The sequence below is a fragment of the Xiphias gladius genome, chromosome 4, assembly GCF_016859285.1.
Source record: "Xiphias gladius isolate SHS-SW01 ecotype Sanya breed wild chromosome 4, ASM1685928v1, whole genome shotgun sequence".
Classification (NCBI taxonomy): domain Eukaryota; kingdom Metazoa; phylum Chordata; class Actinopteri; order Istiophoriformes; family Xiphiidae; genus Xiphias; species Xiphias gladius.
In genome coordinates, this window is record NC_053403.1 from 6,790,846 (window position 1) to 6,809,215 (window position 18,370).

At 40.1% G+C, this 18,370-nt stretch overlaps 1 protein-coding gene across 1 annotated transcript in view; it reads left to right on the forward strand.

The window, feature by feature from the left end:
* ryr3 (ryanodine receptor 3) overlaps positions 1-18,370 on the forward strand; it is a 117,721-nt gene that overhangs the window by 43,169 nt on the left and 56,182 nt on the right. The window contains exons 17-37 of the mRNA XM_040125358.1: positions 160-278; positions 1,962-2,095; positions 2,428-2,669; positions 3,556-3,748; positions 4,340-4,556; positions 5,461-5,565; positions 7,311-7,414; positions 7,932-8,015; positions 8,221-8,380; positions 8,599-8,743; positions 9,207-9,412; positions 9,859-10,033; positions 10,646-10,854; positions 11,241-11,404; positions 11,665-11,713; positions 11,856-12,016; positions 13,117-13,279; positions 14,285-14,371; positions 15,017-15,243; positions 16,290-16,502; positions 17,395-18,004. Of these exons, the coding sequence (XP_039981292.1) occupies positions 160-278; positions 1,962-2,095; positions 2,428-2,669; positions 3,556-3,748; positions 4,340-4,556; positions 5,461-5,565; positions 7,311-7,414; positions 7,932-8,015; positions 8,221-8,380; positions 8,599-8,743; positions 9,207-9,412; positions 9,859-10,033; positions 10,646-10,854; positions 11,241-11,404; positions 11,665-11,713; positions 11,856-12,016; positions 13,117-13,279; positions 14,285-14,371; positions 15,017-15,243; positions 16,290-16,502; positions 17,395-18,004 (3,767 nt within the window). The remainder of the gene's footprint in view (positions 1-159; positions 279-1,961; positions 2,096-2,427; positions 2,670-3,555; positions 3,749-4,339; positions 4,557-5,460; positions 5,566-7,310; positions 7,415-7,931; positions 8,016-8,220; positions 8,381-8,598; positions 8,744-9,206; positions 9,413-9,858; positions 10,034-10,645; positions 10,855-11,240; positions 11,405-11,664; positions 11,714-11,855; positions 12,017-13,116; positions 13,280-14,284; positions 14,372-15,016; positions 15,244-16,289; positions 16,503-17,394; positions 18,005-18,370) is intronic.

Below are 18,370 nucleotides of genomic sequence, written 5' to 3' on the forward strand. Positions count from 1 at the left end.
TTTTCTCCTGATACACTGTTGAAAGCTTGGAAAAAGCCCAAAACGCTTATAGCATTACACAGAGTGTCGAAAAAAAAAATTGCTCCACTGATGTTAAGATGTGGTCCATTTAATATACATTTGTTGTGATAATAACAAATATTGTGTCTGACCTCACAGGGATCCTGGAAGTCCTCCACTGTATCTTGGTAGAAAGCCCAGAGGCTCTGAACATCATCCAGAGAGGGCACATTAAATCCATCATCTCTCTGCTCTACAAGCATGGACGCAACCACAAGGTGGGCAGAAATATGAGTGCAGTATGCCTACATATTATCGAAATGTATGTTTCAGACTAAGTGGTTAGTGACCTTGATTCCTATTGCGAGCACGTAAGACTCCATGTATAACATGTATATTTTGATCCAGTGTGATACTGTCATTGTTAAGAAGAGTAAAAATATAGCCATGCTAACAGCCAGTGAGGCTGAAAACAAACTGAAAAATTGTTGTTTAATGTTGTTTAATGGATGAACAATGGAGACACAACTTTTCTGACACTATCTTCAGTGGTCAGAATTTCAAAGGTTAAGGTTGGCCCTGAAAGTGTTTCCACACTTGGCTCAGCTTTCATTAGTCTTGGCTGCATTTTGAGCTGAATGCTATAGTTAGCATGTTAACATGCTTACAGTTAATATGTAAAGATATATGCTAACAAGTACAGGATGTTTGGATGCTAACACTAGCAGGTTACATTAACCAAATGGAATAAATGGTGCCATTTTTATCAGGCATAGCCTACAAATAGTATGGTAACATGCTAAGTGAAAAATGTTGACATTTACTGTAGTATGTTAGCAGGGTGCTACTAAAGTCATTAGAAAAAAGTTTGTACCAGGTTTGAAGAGATATTTGAGGAGATATTTTAATCCGGACCAAAGTGTGGGACTAAGAGACGGATTGAGATTTCCATTTCAAGAGCACCACCGCTAGTGTGGCTAAGAAATACAATGCTAAAAACCTGCATTATTTTGGTGAAGAAAGAGGTGAATCTCAACTTGTTAAACTTCAGGTTTTGCCTTGGTAAATCAAAATATGTAGTACGCATCTTGCGCAAATCTCCCTGTGGCACTAGTGATTTCAGCAATACTGTTACATGTAAATGTGTTTTGTAAAATGCAGGGAATTCGGTGCGGTTTCACCTTAATTCTAATCCTACTTTAGTGAAATTTTTGCTTTTTATTCTCGTTTGAGTTTCTCATAAATTCAAGTGGATTCCCAGCTGACACAACTGAATTTGACTGTAAAGCCCATAGTGGCAGACATTAGCTTTTATCTGAGCCTCCAAATCATTTTTCTCCCTCTCTGTTGGGTGACAACAACAAAGCTAAACCAACTACACAGACATTAGAGCCATTAGAGACATTAGAGAGAGAGAATTTACATATCAGTTCATAAACCTTCAAACACAACAAAAGTCAAGCTAAAAAGCTTGGAACTCTAAAATCATTTTATGTAAATCTTTGTCTTGGCTGTGATTGAGGCCTCATATCAAATAACTGTCTTGTGTTTGTTGACATTCCAGCCACGTGTTTCACAAGAAGTATTAAATGTCAGACTCTTAATATTTACTTTGTAAATTGTACTAGGCATGAAAGGGCATCCTCGTAAACAACAGCTGTTGATCATGAGTGGCAGGTGGGAGTCTGTGGCCCCATCTCTATGCTACAAACACTGCAGCTTACAGAGACTGAGTACTGACTGAGTATCTGACGGAGTAGCTGACTGAGTAGCTCTTAATGTAACTGAGAAATAAGGTGTGCATTTCCATGTTGGGGTTTGTGAATGCTCTTGTACCTGTGCAGCACATTAATAAAACAAAAGAGAGCGATTTTTAAAAAAATAAATAAATAAATAAATAAAAATAATTAATTTAAAAAGCTGGGCACAAGTATTATCTACTCTTGTTCTCTCCCTTTCAGATTCTGGATGTGTTGTGTTCCCTCTGTGTTTGTAATGGGGTAGCAGTGAGAGCCAATCAGAATCTGATCTGTGACAACCTTCTCCCCAAAAGGGATCTGCTGCTTCAGACTCGACTTGTCAATGATGTTCAGAGGTAAAGAGAGAGAAAAGTGTTGATACAGCCTCTTGATGATTTTATTCATCAACTTTGAAATATGTATGGGCTAAAATTTTTTTGAAACCACCGTGATTTTTGATTAAAAGTTAGAATAAATGTTGGTGTCTTATTGCATCCAGAAACACCTCTAAATCTCAGAATATTCTGAATGGGTTAATTGGAGGAAATATGGGGCCACTATTTGGAGCTAAATAAGAAAAGTGTGCCTTTTTAGTTTCAACAGAATGTACCCCAATAACTCTTCATTCTCAGAAGAACTACTACTTTGCATCATACCAGCTTCATGATCCTCTTGTTTTCACATCCAGTATGAGACCAAACATCTTCCTGGGCGTGGCTGAAGGTTCAGCTCAGTACAAGAAGTGGTATTTCGAGCTGGTGATCGACCAGGTGGACCACTTTGTTACCGGAGAGCCGACTCACCTGAGGGTGGGCTGGGCCAACACTAAAGGCTACGCTCCGTACCCGGGTGGAGGAGAGGGATGGGGAGGCAACGGTGTCGGGGATGACCTGTACTCCTACAGCTTTGATGGACTTCACCTCTGGTCAGGTAGGAATCTCAGCTTAATATTTCAATATTGGCTGATCTTATATGAGGGTGACTGACATTGGAAACCTATGGAGACATATATTTGGATATATAGAAGTCTCATTGTTCACCCAGTTTGTATCGTCAGTGTTTGTTTTATCTACCTGTACAATTAACACTGTGATCCATTACTCATTACCTGGGTATATTTTGTCTATTTTTATGTAACATGAACTGGGAAATTCTTTTTATACCAATCTGCACCACTGCAGTGAGGTAATTCCGGGTTAGTTACTGTGTAGAATTCAAAAAGAAAAAGTCTCATGGACTTGGAAGGACTTTGTCCACTCTGTAGTTTGCCTCTCTCATTTTCCACATAGTGAAGGTCAAAGTCACAGTTCTGACAGTGATGTAAAGTTCCACCATTCACCTGACTCACCTTTCTGAGTAGTTCCCCCCCTCCTCCTTGACTTAGTCACATACTGTACCTTCCCTAAGGACTTTGATTCACCTACCTTACATCTTTAAGTTGCACTTGTCAGCCAGCTGATTTTAGAGTGCAAATTTGTTCTCTGCCTGCTCAAGAGGAAATAACTAGTCAGTAGTATGTATGTGTATAGCCAGCAGTCAGCTTGTTCATTTAAGGCTTTAAGTCCTTTTGATGCCCCCTCTTCTCTGCTCTAACCCTAAAAGCACAGCACCTATTTCAACTCCCTTCCTTTCTAAATCTACTAAAAGACCCATCACTTCCCCTCATCCATTTCATGTTATCCCTTTTAAATCCCGCATCACCCATCTCTGCTCCCCTCTCTTCTCCACAGCCATCATCCTGCCCTACATTTACAATGACTTTGCAGCTGTAACAGCCATCCATCCTCTATCTCTGTTTCTGCCCGGTGTTGTGTAGGCCGAATCCCAAGGGCCGTGGCATCCATCAACCAGCACCTGCTGAACTCAGACGACGTGGTCAGCTGCTGTCTGGATTTGGGCGCTCCCAGCATGTCCTTCAGGATCAACGGGCAGCCTGTCCAGGGCATGTTCGAGGACTTCAATACAGATGGATTCTTCTTCCCCGTCGTCAGCTTCTCTGCAGGTGTCAAGTAAGGCTCCGCATTTATAATTGGGAAACAAGATGAAGAACATTCCCGACAGAGATGCTCATTTTTATTCTTTGCTGGGGGTGTTTTTATACTTGAGATGCAATTACAGTTTGTCAGCCTTCGTAGCTTTAGATATCAGGCAGTGATGTAGTGTTAAATTAAAAGAGAATTGACCTCCAGTGAGTGAATATCACGAGGCGAAAACACAGAAAAAAATTTGATGGATTTGAAAGATTTTCAGAAGAAAAATGATCTTTCCTTTAGAAGCTCCCCTTATTCTGTTAAAACTTTAATCAGATTAATATCTGTTTCAATGTACAAAATGATTTTGTGACAGGAAGATTTATTTCAGCATAAGAAAGTAGATAATCTCTGCCTTTGGGTGGCTTTACTGCAGCCCCGGGAATATGCAATGACAGAGGTTTGGGGTGCTGTTTGTTGAATCTAAATTTGAGTAGAAATAAAAGTGCTGGTTTCAAATAAAAAAATTAAAAAAGTAAGTGAAAAGAAACTCTTTAAATACCCACGATGAATTTAAGTCAGAATATAATTATTTGGCATGACACAATATAATATAACATCTCAATTCAGGGTACGTTTCCTGTTGGGTGGACGCCACGGAGATTTCAAGTTCCTGCCGCCCGCTGGGTACTCTCCATGCTATGAGGCGCTGTTGCCCAAAGAGAAGATGCATGTAGAGCCTGTGAAGGAGTACAAGAGAGACCTTGAGGGGATCCGTGACCTGCTGGGAACCACCCAGTTCCTCTCTCAGGCTTCCTTCATCCCCACTCCTGTTGACACCACCCAGGTGAGGATAGTACCATCAATAGTAATGCAGGCTTGGGGTTAAATTCAGGATACAGCCAAGGAAATTGAACCTAGATAATAATAGAGTGAATGGAGGTATGAATGAATATTCTGAATGTACAGTAAAAAGATGATCAAAATGGGAAACAATTGTGAAAAATTATACTGTATAACAAGATACATGCTTTCGGTTTGTTTGCTTTTGCTTTAAAAGGCTTGCTCTAAAAAATTTTTAGTTGTATATGATAGGTTCAAAACACAGTGTTACAAATTTATTGCAGTTAAGTTTTGTGATGAAGACAGAGCATTCATTTTTGGCAATCATTTAAGTTGCAGAATTAAGTTTTGCATTTTCAGAATACTTTAGGTTTTAAATTTTGAAGAAGACTTCACTTCTTGAATTGACTGAATTGAGCCTGAACTCCAACCCTGAAGAAATCTAAAAATGACTATACTATGCAAGATTATTTCTTTTTTAGTGTAGACAGTAAATTTGTAGTTTTAACATTTGCCAGTCACAGCCAGCATTAATGTTGCTCTGTAATTCAAACTATTGCTAGTCTAGTGCTCCTCTTTTTAAGAATGGTTTGGTTTGAAAAGAAAATACATCTTTTTATGTTTAAACCATTGGGAGGTCTCAGGAATTTCTCACATGAGATTAATTCAGCTTGTGTTATGCACCTGTTATATAATATTCAGTGCTGCAGTGACTGTGAAACACAAATGCAAAATAGGTGCAGACTTTCTACATCAGTTTAACAAAGCCAAAATGATGTGAAGGTTTCTACAATACCCAGGAATATAACAATTGCATAGTCAGCTTGTGTTACAGTTTTTATTTGTTGGCCCGTTGTCATTTTTTTTATCATCCAACTGTACCATCTGTTTCCCTTCTCTCTCTGCAGATTGTTCTTCCCCCTCACCTGGACAGCGTCCGGGACAAGCTGGCAGAAAACATCCACGAACTGTGGGGGATGAACAAGATTGAACTGGGCTGGACCTATGGCAAGGTAAACCTGCTATTCATCATCACATTCAACGCACAAAAACACCCTGCGTGTATTGGAAACTGTGAGAAACAAATGCCAACTCCTGCCCTCTCCAGTAAAATGCATATTGCCCATATGGCCCATTAAATCATATATCACAGTCCTTTTGAACTACATGACAGTTGTCAGGGTTACGCTGCTGCTTTAATTCACTGATATATTGAAGAAATATTGGCCTATTTTTACATTATCCATGGCTACATAGAACAGTCTGTTGAAGGCTGCTCAGTAGTGGAGAAAGTGTCAAATACTTAACCAAGTAAGAGCAAACAGGAATAACAGTCAAATTTTAAAGTAACCAAATTAATCTCTGTCAAGAAGAGTAGAGTTTAGTTTTGCTGCAAGGTGAAATTGTATCTTCGGTTTGGGCGATTGTCATGCTTTCAGGTCAGGCGAAGAAGGAAAGAAAGGAAGCAATGACAGATAGATGGAAGGGAGAATAGAAGCAAAGAAAGAAGAAAAAGAAATTGCCTGATTTTTAATGATTTTCACAAAAAAATACCTGGTTTCTTTCAAAGGTGCTGATTGGTTTAAACTGGATATTATGTTCCCCTGTGTGCGCGCAAAAGACACTAAAAAGCAGCAAATTATCCCTTGTTGATGACAATTAGTACAGTGAAATCTAGTCCGTACAATGTAATTAATTATGTAATTATTGAGCTTGTATGTCAGTTGAGAAGCTTATTTTTTAATTGGATGCTCAAGCATGTAGTTTAGAGTTAGGTGGTTAACTGCAGTTAACGGTCAGTATTTCTAAAGATATTTTAATCCCTCCTGTCTCCACTGTTTCTCTCTAACTCCCTCCCATCATCTCACTGTCAGTCACTCTTCCCGTTCACTGCAGAACAGGCAGACTGTTAGAAGTCTGATCACATACGCTGCTTCTTTTGTACTGTAGTGGCTATCACAGAATCATTTCCCTCCAAGGCTGTTGCCACAGCGGCCATCTAACAAACTTAATGAGTGTCTCACCCTCCAAGAGTATGTCTTTCACATTAATTAAGACTAGAGAAAAGCTCCACTAATGGGGGGTGTGGTAGCCTAGGTTGTAACAACATTCAGGGTCCAAACAGCTGCTTGTTATGTCATTTTTTCTTTCTGTAACAGGCCTAGACAGAAGCCAAGACAGAAGCTTATTTGGACGAGTAGCAAATGCTTGGCAGACAGGATGATGATAAAGTTGGATGTGCCTTCATAGTTTTGTATCTGAGTACTTATTATATATCGCTCATACCCTTTGTCCACCTCAGTTGCATTTAACCTTCGTCAACAGTAGATTATCAGAGAAAGAATCACTGGCAGCGTCTTGTTGAGAGTCCGGGCGCAGCAGTATATTTCTCTGTCAACTTTCTCGCAGAAAGCTGAGCCTCTTGCCACTGCAACTCTCTTATCTGAGCTGATTCAGCCCTTCTCCATATCATTAAAAATGAACACCTGAGCTTTGAATTAATCTAAGCGGAAAGAAACCAAAATGCCTCTACCAACGTCTACTGCGGATAAATTTAGCTGCAGTCCAGTATTTTTATTTTTTGAAAATTGAGCCACGCTCAATCATATTTACCTTTAGGGTGTTTTTGCCTTTAAATCTGTAACAGTTATGGATAGACAAGCTTATAAGAGAAAGAAAAAGGAGTTCATTTGTTGTTTCGGGGGTTTTGTTGTGAGATGAAACATACACTATTGACACCTCACTGCTTTATCTTCAGGTTCGCGATGACAACAAGAGGCAGCACCCTTGCCTTGTGGATTTCGTCAAGCTGCCTGAAACTGAAAGGAACTACAACCTGCAGATGTCTAGTGAAACACTTAAGTAAGGGCGGGAAGTTTGCTAAAAAATGCTATTACCTATTCATGGAATTGCTGCTGCTGCCTGCTGAAATGCTGTGCAAGAGCAGATTAAGTCTTAGATTAAAACAGAGCTACAAGTCCAGTATTGATTTTTAAGAAATCTTGGGTCCAAAGCATATTCTGGGCAACTACTGAGTCATCTCACTGCAAAAACATTTTGCTTGGCTCAATAAAGTGACCTCCTGTTACAGTGAGCTTCAATCGAGTATGGAGTTTGTCAGCTACATACTACTGGGGCCCCAACACAGCCAAGACTGGATGGAATGTAATGGATCCACTAAGCCAAGACTGACTGCTGTTTGCAGTGTTACTCTATAGACTGACTGAGATTTATCAGTGCCTAATGAGCTGTGCTCAAATTTGTAGCTGTCTGAAACAGAGGCTGAAACATAGTCGTCTGACAATGTGTAATGAGGCTTGATGTTGATATCGGTTATGTCTCTATCTCTTTCTGTTTCATATTTCCTTCTTGTCCTCAGGACCCTGTTGGCACTGGGATGCCATGTTGCCCAAGTCAATATTCATGCTGAGGACGATCTGAAGAAAATCAAACTACCCAAAGAGTATGACATCCTGCTAAAAGTTTATTTCAACATAGGAATCTTCTACCTGTATCATGTAATTTCTTAGATTTCAGCGCAAAGCGAAACCAATACGATGCAGTTTACATAATATACAGTAGTTGACCATTGTTGAAGCAGTGTAGATGTTGTGATGCCGTGCCTTCATCTTCATCCCTTGTTTACTGTCATGTTAAATCATCTGCAGCTACATGATGTCTAATGGATATAAGCCTGCGCCACTGGACCTCTCTGATGTGAAACTGACTGCAGGTCAGGAGGTTCTAGTTGATAAACTGGCCGAGAACGCACACAACGTGTGGGCCAAAGACAGAATTAAACAAGGATGGACCTATGGCATCCAGCAGGTAAAAGTTGTTATTTTATAAGAACTGGCTTTAGATTTGAAAATAGTTAGTAGTAAGTGATTTATTACATCCCCAGTTAAAATGCTGAAAACCTCAGCTAGATTACATGACTTCCTTTATTATACATAATAAATATAATAATAGAATAATAAAATTAATATAATAAATCTATAACATTTTCTTTTCTTGTACTCTTCTATTTTGCTTGTTTGGGTCAGGATTTGAAGAGCAGGCGTAATCCTCGCCTGGTGCCATATGCTTTACTGGACGAACGCACTAAGAAATCTAACAGAGACAGTCTGAGAGAGGCCATCAGGACCATGGTTGGATACGGATATGACATCGACCCCCCAGACCAGGAGGGTGAGACCCTGTTGCTGACTGCTGCCAAGCAAGCCTTATAACTCATATTTTAATTTAATTTATGGCTAACATCAATGATATAAAATGTCGAAGTTAATGAAAAATGTTCAGTGCTCATTTTTATCTGCAGGTATGATTTCCAGTTAATATTATGATCCCTACATGAAGTGCAGATTCAGTGTCAACCCCAAACTGAGTAGTACTGTATTAGATTATAGTACTATGTAAATAATACATATAATCACTTATTAATAAGTTATTAATAAATAACAACTCATAGTTAGTGCAGAGAATATTTTCTCATTTTTTCAACCTGAAAACAAGCATAAACAAATCCCAATAACTCTCCTCACCTCTGCTTATTTGGTCAGTTATTGTATAACTTAATAGCAGTGTTGTAAACATCTGTATGTGTGTCCATCACTTTCAAGCCTAATTTTTCCCTGTGTCTCCCTGGCCGTAGTCATCCATGTGATGGATGATCAGAGCATCGAGACCATTCGCTTCTTCCGCGTGGAGCAGACCTACGCAGTGAAAACAGGGAAGTGGTACTTTGAGTTTGAGGCCCTGACTGGAGGTGATATGAGGGTTGGCTGGGCCAGACTGGGCTGCAGACCTGATGTGGAACTTGGAGTGGACGACCAAGCCTTCGTTTTCGATGGATACAGGGTAAACCATAAGTGTCCTTTTTCTTTTTTCTTTTTTTTTTAACCTTGCCACTTGGTAAGATGTCTAACAACAAGTTATTTGAAAGATTTTGAATTTTGAAGAACACAATTATAGTTTTGATTTAATGTCCAATGTCATGGACAGCGAAGTACTAATTAGGAAAAAAAACATGAGACCAGTAATTGTATCTATACTGATGCAACTGATCAATACTGACTCATGCAGTAACAGAAAAAAAAATGTAGTACAGGTAGTATAAAATGAGATTACTATTGTTTTATAATTTTTCTTGCTGCTACCAATTTACTAAAATAGACCATGTGAGATATCATCATTGATTGTTACCATGATATTCTAACAGTATCATGGATCACTGTTGCTTTAGCAGCATTATCATTCAGTATATTTTGCAAAAACACTGGGATTTGTTTCTTTTATTTCTTAAGGGTCGACGTATGCATAAAGGCAGCCGCTACTTTGGACATCCTTGGAAAAAGGGCGATGTGGTTGGTTGCATGATCAACATGGAGGACAAATCCATGATTTTCACCCTGAACGGAGAGCTCCTGATCACCAACAAGGGCTCTGAGCTTTGCTTCGCTGACTTTGAGACAGAGGACGGTGAGGGCTCCATCCTCCAGTGAACTTTAGTTTTAATTCATTAATTTATTCCGTGCGTGTTTCATCCATAGTGTCTCCAGAAGTATAACTGGGTTGTAACTGGCAGTTAGCATGAGGCAGAAAAAAAAAAAGAACAACCAAAAAGAAATGTTGAAATTTAATGAAGTCCATTGTGGCACCGGTCCATTACTCTGTAAATGAACCATCCTCCAGGACAAGACAGGGGAGACAGTCACATAGGAATAATGTTAAAATTAAAATGAATTGTTATAGTTGATGTGTGATGGATTCTGCTGTATAGACAGTTTGCAAACTTTGCTTACATACAGGACAGTACACTGAAAGTAGTCTGTAAAGTCGTCAGACTAATTAAATTTAGCTCTTGAAACAGACAGATCACATGGTTAGTGGTAGGGTAACATCTGAGTTACTTTTTAATTAAAAGTGAAGAGAGAGGTTTTGCAGCTTTGTTCGAAAGAAACCTGTAAATTATCGACCAAGGACACAACAATGGTCTGATATTTCATACCAAAGAGAAAACACAGGGACATAATATTTACTGTTACCTTCCTGCTACGTGACAAATCCAAGAATGTCCCTTACCACTTCCAGGTTTCATCCCTGTGTGCAGTATGGGGATGTCTCAGATCGGCCGTATGAACCTGGGCAAGGACGCCAGTACTTTTAAGTACTATACCATGTGTGGTCTCCAGGAAGGCTTCGAGCCCTTTGCCGTCAACATGAACAGAGAGATCACCATGTGGTTCAGTAAGCGCCTGCCCACCTTTGTCAATACACCCCGGGACCACATGCATATTGAGGTAAAGAAGTATTTCCCTTATTATATATTTTTTGCATCAGTCATTCTCGCTTACGGATTATCGAGGCTGCATGTTAGAAGCATCATTTGGGGCATCTGCTGGTGTCCAGCCTAGTGGTTAAGATGCGTACCTGTTGCATGTCATACCTGTCTCTCTGTCTCCCCATCTTAACTTTTTTTTTATCAACACTGTAAGATGTCCAATAATAATAAGATGACAGAGTCTAAAAAGACTGGAATTAAGCTTCTGCGAAGCCTTCAGTCGGTAACAGTCTTATGGCTAGTTGCCAGTTTAATCTGTGCATGCAAATGTAGCCTTAATGAACAGGGCAGCAGGGGCTGATGGACACATTGGTGTTGTGTGTTGAATCCCTCTTCCGGGTACAGGTGACGAGGATCGATGGAACGGTGGACAGCCCTCCCTGCCTCAAGGTCACCCACAAGACATTTGGCACCCAGAACAGCAACAACGACATGGTCTACTGTAGAATGAGCATGCCTGTAGAGTTCTACTCTGCAGACATGTTGCTGGACGAATCCCTGAAACTCAGGTCAGACATCAGCGCTGCATTGTAACAGCATTGGGAGTGATGAAAATACGAATGTAATTATGAAGGAAAAGCAGTGGAATTGTTTTCTTGAACAGTAACAGTTCTAGTTCTAGTTCAATGTCAGATTGATGAATTTGGTCATTTAGTCACAAATTGCACTTATTTGCTCTGCCTGCGAACTGCAATACAAAAAAAAGATTGTTTTTTCCAAATTGATTTTGTTGTTTTTAAAACCTGCTGCTGTGTTTTTGTTTCTGTAGCCATCCCCCAAAAGAAGATGGAACTGTTGACTTTGGAAGCATCACGACTGTAAATCAACCAAAGTTTTAATTTAGATAAAGATACACGACACCTGAAAAATATTGCTGTGAATGGCTGATCGCTGCTCACCTATTGTACTCTGTGCCCTTTGTTTGTTTTTTTTTGTTTGTTTGTTTTTTTTTAATGGCAGTACTACCACTCGGTGAGAGTGTTTGCTGGACAGGACCCTGCCTCAGTGTGGGTGGGCTGGGTCACACCAGACTATCACTACCACAGCAAGAACTTCAGTCTCAGCAAGACGCGAACAGTAACCGTCACTCTGGGAGATGAGAGAGGCCGAGTCCATGAGAGGCAAGTTCCCTGCTTTTTTTTTTTTTTTTTTTTCTCAGACCTGGAATTTCTATGCAATTTAGAGAGGTGTAGTACAGATGGGGAGTCAGGAGATTAGCTTGGTTCTCTAAAGAAATCAGGGAATACTACTGAATTTTAAATGAGTGCTTTTGTTAAACTGCAACAGTGGGCATCTTGTTTTGTACACTGCCCCTAAAGACAATGTGAGATATGTGTTTTCAGAATTGTATTTCCTTGTGATACTCACAATATCTTTTCCATTCCCTTGCATAACGCATTGCTTTCTCACTACAAAACCTTTTTTTGTTGTGTTAGTATGCTTACGGCCAAGTTCGAAGTAAAACGTGTTGACTCATTATAGCAGGAGAGCACTGGTGTTTCAAAAGAATGTATTAGTGGGACATGCATTAATGGGTAAGTGGTACTATTCTGAGGGAATTGAGGGAGTGAGGGAGTTTTTTGGATATTGTGGTGGTGGTTGTTGTTGTTGTTGTTGTTGTCATCCAACCATCCATTAGCTATATTGCTTATCCACGAGGGTCTCGGTCATGGCCTTGCATTCACATTGACCTTTCAAATTTATGTCACCAATTTGAAACAACAAATCCAGTTTCACAAGTTAGTTTAGTTACATTAATAAAAGGATTTCTTTCTTTGGGAATAAATTATACTCCCAAAAAACAGCTCAATTATTACCTCTAACATCATCCATTAAAATCACTTCAAGTCAAACATCCAATAAATAAACAAATAAATAATGTTTAAAAAAAAATGACTTACTTACTTACAAAGTTTTGTAAGTGTGGTAAATTTATACTTCCAAATTTCCTATAATTTATGATTTGCCCTTGGACCTCGTCCAGTTTCCATACTCCTCCAGTATTCAGGGGAGTAAATGGAGAAGAGATCCTCTGTGTATAACAGAATGAATATGAATGAGGCAAGAGTCACAAGTCAACATAGATCGATGAATGTGGCACATAATGAAAAGAGGTTGTGCACAAGTTCTTTATTTTCCCGTTGTCTTTGTTGCCCTGTGGATTTTCACATTCACTAAGATTTTTTCACGCCAAGGTTATTTTCTGCTTGTTTTGCTGCAGCGTCCAGAGGAGTAACTGCTACATGGTGTGCGGAGCGGACGCCGTCGGCCCGTCCTCCTCCAGCCGCTCCAACTCTGACCTGGAGATCGGCTGTCTGATCGACCTGGCCACTGGCCTGGTCTCCTTCACCGCCAACGGAAAGGAACTGCTCACAACATATCAGGTAAATAAGAATAACAGGACACAGCAGTTCGGGACAGAGCGCTCAGGCACGAAGACAGTCTGGCTCATAAACTTATATATGTGCATATCATTATTGTATGTCATTATGTATGCCTACTGTTTGATGGCATACAGTTTTTGTTTTCCAATAGAAAAGGATTGGGTTACTCCTCCACAACACTCAGCTCCATAACTATTACATTTAGAGACTGAGAACTTTTTGAGTGTTGTTTTAATAAATCCTTTGGAAAGATAGGACTCAGATGTATTTGTATTGCCTGCACGCACTGAAAAGATCTTCTCCTCTGTCTTCCTTTCAGGTAACATCAACAAATTCGCACTGCAGTAAATTAGAACTGCAGAAAAGCAGCTAGGAAATTAGACAGCTGAATTCTCATCTGTTTTCAGTACCAGGGTTATAACAGAGACAGACATCTGCTCAGTGATCTTTGTCTCGCCTTGGTGATTTCAGGTTTTTAATGCATCATATTGAATATGTGACTAGACATTGAAATGATTCCTTGTGAAGCTTCTACCAACCAAGTCTCGTTCTGTTCTTTATCTCTGGTATTGTCTCCTTTTCTCTCTCTTCACTCTTTGATTTAGTAGTGAATTGGCATTTTTTTAAAAAGGGATTGAGAGGCTTTCACCCTGATGAAAAGCTTCTTGTCCTGTTACTGCATCAAACTGCTGTTTTTTTTTTTTTTTGTTGTTGCCCCCCCCCCCCCTTATAATTCATCTTTGTCTCTGCTGGTTGTTGGATGGTTAAAAGCCTTCTGGCATTTGTCGAATTTGCCAATTTGAGTATCAAGGCTGCATTAAAAAAAATAACAATTATCACAGATTTTAGGGTCACGAAGGGATTGGCACAGGACAGATAAGCCTTTTAAACTCCATCATGCAGTGTTACAGCACATATGTTTTGTTTTGGTGCATTTTTAAATCCCATGAATCTGGTGTGAACATGATGAACGTGATGTGGATAACCTAGCTTTGTGTATTTCAGGTGGAGCCAAATACCAAGCTCTTCCCAGCTGTGTTTGTACGCCCCACCAGTGCAAACCTCTTCCAGTTTGAATTTGTCAAGATCAAGGTTTGTTTGTTTTTTTTCCTAATCCAACACAGAACATGATGCGGTGTATAGTAGTGTAGCGCATATCAAATTATAAGTTTTACACGGTTTGAATCACTCTCTTAATCACTCTCTCTTAATTAATGCCATAGCCATAGCCATACACTTCACCTCCCTTACAGTGATTAATAATTGTGCATGGGGCTTCTTCTTTTTTATTTTTATTTTATGTCAGTCATCCTCAGTAGTCAAAAACTGGTTAGCAGTCCCTTATCTTGACTCAGTGATGCAGGTTTTTGGAATCATTTATTTAGTATTAAGCTCCATCTGTCCTGGGAATAGCAGTAGGTGGAATTAAAATGCATGATCAAAATGCATGGGTTTTTTTTTTTTTCTTTTTACATATAAACTTCTTGGGATGATGTGAGGATTATAATTGTGAATGAAATATTAATGAAGTTAAACTCGTCCTTATACGGCTCAAGGATCCCTCGGGGTCCTCAAACCTGAAACTGAAAGCACTACATGTTTAAAACACTTAAAAGTGATTTAAGAATCAAAGTGTTTATTCCAGAAAGTCCATCCACACGTTAATTTCGTTTTCCTTGAATTAATGTCATCTTTTCTCTCTGCTCTCTATTTGCCGCCTTCTCCTTCTGTTCCCAGGATGCCATGCCGCTCTCATCAGCCATATTTAAGAGCGAGCACAGGAACCCGGTGCCACAGTGCCCGCCGCGACTGGATGTGCAGACCATCGTGGCCGTGCTGTGGAGCCGGATGCCGAACACCTTCCTCAGTGTGGAGACGGCTCGGGTCAGCGAGAGGCATGGCTGGGTGGTCCAGTGTCTGGAGCAGTTACAGATGATGGCTGTTCATATACCCGAGGAGAACAGGTGTGTTACAAGGATAAAGAATGGTTGGATTTGCGCTAGTAATATACAAACACATACCTCTCAGATTCACCTGCAGTGAATGACTTTTGACTAGTTCTGTCCTACACTGCTATACTGTGCTTGCATTGTCTTAAAAAAAAAAAGAGTTATGGTTCGGCAGTGTGGGATCCATGAGTGTGCCGCCTTGCTGCTGTTATAATTATGATTAACAAGTGGTTAGGACATCCGATTCACATTACTAAATGGAAAGCAATCCATTGAATACCTCGGTAATGAATGATATTATGCAATACAATCATTAAGATGTGCTAGTCTCTGTGCTAGTCTCCATGGTGCTGTGAGTGCAAGTGTTGTCAGTATTAATGTCCTGTAAACTCTCTCTGCTTCCAGTTGCAAATGTGCAATCGGCCCAGTGTCACACTAACATAAAACAATGTGATGTTTGATTTTATTTATTCATGGTCTGGTTATATGCTGTAATTACTTGAATATTACAACTACCTTATTGCCTCAAAATGAATGTTGCAAAGATTTAGCAATTGCTATTTATTGTGACGTTAAAAGATGAGAAAATTCAGCTTTTGCCTGTTGGATGAGTGGGTGGATTTGAAATGATGAAAGGATGAAATTCTCTACCACTGTAGCTTGAGCTTGAATCGAGCTTGTTTTGTTAACCGTTATGGATAAAATTACAAGATGGGAATGTCTGTTTTTGTCTATTTGACTGTATTAAATACCTGACCAATCAAAAGACTTTGCCACATTGAATCCAGTACTGCTCACAATGAACTGCAGCATTTCCCACAACGGCCTAATCCACAGAGAGACATTAAGAGGAATAGCTACCATGGTGTAAAAGCTATAGTCTAATGGTGAAAAGATTCATAACATCTCGCAACTTATACATCACCTTGTTCCTTTTGTAAATACTGTTGTAATAGTATTGAATTTTTAGTTTGCCAGCGATATACTGGCAAAGTACTGGCTGCAGTGTAAATGACCCCTTGCTTCTCCATTATCCTATTCTTTCCCTGTCTGTCTTCCAGGTGTTTGGACATCCTGGAGTTATCTGAGCTTGAGGACCTGCGGAAGTTCCACTACCACACGCTGAAACTGTACTGTGCACTCTGTGCCCTGGGAAACACTCGCGTAGCTCACGCCCTCTGCAGCCACTTGGACCAATCACAGCTCCTCTACACCATCGACAACCAGTACCTCTCTGGCATGCTCAGAGAGGGCTTCTACAATGTCCTTATGAGGTGCGTTAGTTGCACTGCTGCTACTTGTTTTGAATATAACATAATCAGATCGTTTTTAAAAATTGTATCAGCAAGTTTGTTTTTGATTGTATTCGTTAAACTTTGCCTTCCTGCAGTTGGGAAAATTGTCCAATTTTGTCTACATTTTAGTTACGCAGGAGTAGATATTGTAGAGGAAAAAATAATAAATGCAGCCATCAGTGATACAGAATGAAATTTTCTTGTGCTGCAAGTGTTAATCTCCACTTTCCTACATGGGAAAGAGGAGAAGGTCGGCCGCATTTTTACTCATCAGATAATGTAATGAGGATCTATGATGTAATCATTACAATGTTGACTCCATCACCATTAACTGTTATGTGAAAATGATGGAGCGACACACAAGACCACAACGTAAATTTGTCCTAGAAATCTTAATAATGCCTCTGTGATGTGTTTGTATTGAATGTCAATAAATTCTCAACTTCACCACAGATAGACATAATTGGTCTAAATCATTATGCATGTCACCTGGTACTTTGAATACACAGTGCTTACATCCATTATCAGTGAAAATGCAGTTTTAAGTGGAGAAGCTTAACATCTCTGAGAGTGGAAAGTTTTGTTTCAAAATTTTGATTCTAGGTCACAAACTATTCGAGAACTCAGCATCTCAGCAGCCAGTCAGGTAATGCTGAGTCATGGGTATTGATCCACAACCCTGTCAATTCCCTTCAATATATTATGGTAATTTTGTGATGTGGGGCTGCAAAAATCTTACGATGTGCACATTTATAACACTTAGGGAAGGTTATTTTTAAACCCAAATCTAAAATAGTGAATGGTTACTTCCTGATATGTATTATGGCCAAAAGTGTGGGACGTATGTAATTATTGAACTTGTTCTTCTCAGCATCCATCTTGAGACAGCAAAGGAGGCCCGCCTAATGATGAACAACGAGTTCATCATTCCTGTGACGGAGGAGACGCGCTCCATCAAGCTGTTCCCAGACGAATCCAAGCGGCACTCGCTCCCTGGTGTGGGCCTGAGCACCTCCCTCAAGCCTCGGGTCAACTTCTCCCCCGTTGGCATCATCAACACCAAACGCCACCAGTACCTCCATAGCCCCCAGATCCCTCTGGGCATCCTGAAAGAGAAAGCCATCAGCATGCTCACCGAGGCTGTGCAGGGCGGAGGCACACACATCCGAGACCCTGTGGGTGGGAGCGTCGAGTACCAGTTCGTCCCCATTCTGAAGCTGATTGGAACACTATTAATCATGGGAGTCCTAACCAGTGAGGAAGTGAGGCTGATTCTCCTCCTGATTGACCCCAATGTGTTCGGAGAGGCCAAGGAGGGTGAGGAAGGGAAGGGGGATGAGGTGGCCTTGGCAGGGGAGAAGGAGGAGGTGAGCAAGAATGAAGAGAAAGCAGTGGAGGCAGGAGAAGAGGAGACCAAGGAGAGTAAGCCGCCAGCTAAAGGTCTTCTGGAGAAATCACTGCCCGAGTCTGTCAAACGCCAGGTGATAAAATGATCATAAATATATTCACACACATTTAAGTGATTTTAAAACGTGAGATTGAAAATAGTTACAAAGTCCATCAGTTATTTGTCAAGGTTTGAATTCAGTTTTAATTTTGCCCATCTTATTTGCCCGCATTCGATTTGGTACACTAGTTCCTCTCTTGTCAGCAGTTCGGAGCTTTTATGATTTATCTCTAACCAAGAAGTGACTCCATGACTGCAAAGGAAGGCGGTGATTGAATAATAATGTTCTTATCAATGACAAAAATTTCACAATGCTGTAAACATTTTAAACTTGTTCAAAACATCTTTAATACATGCACTATGGAGATGGAGGTAGATAAGCTCTTGGAAATTGCAACAA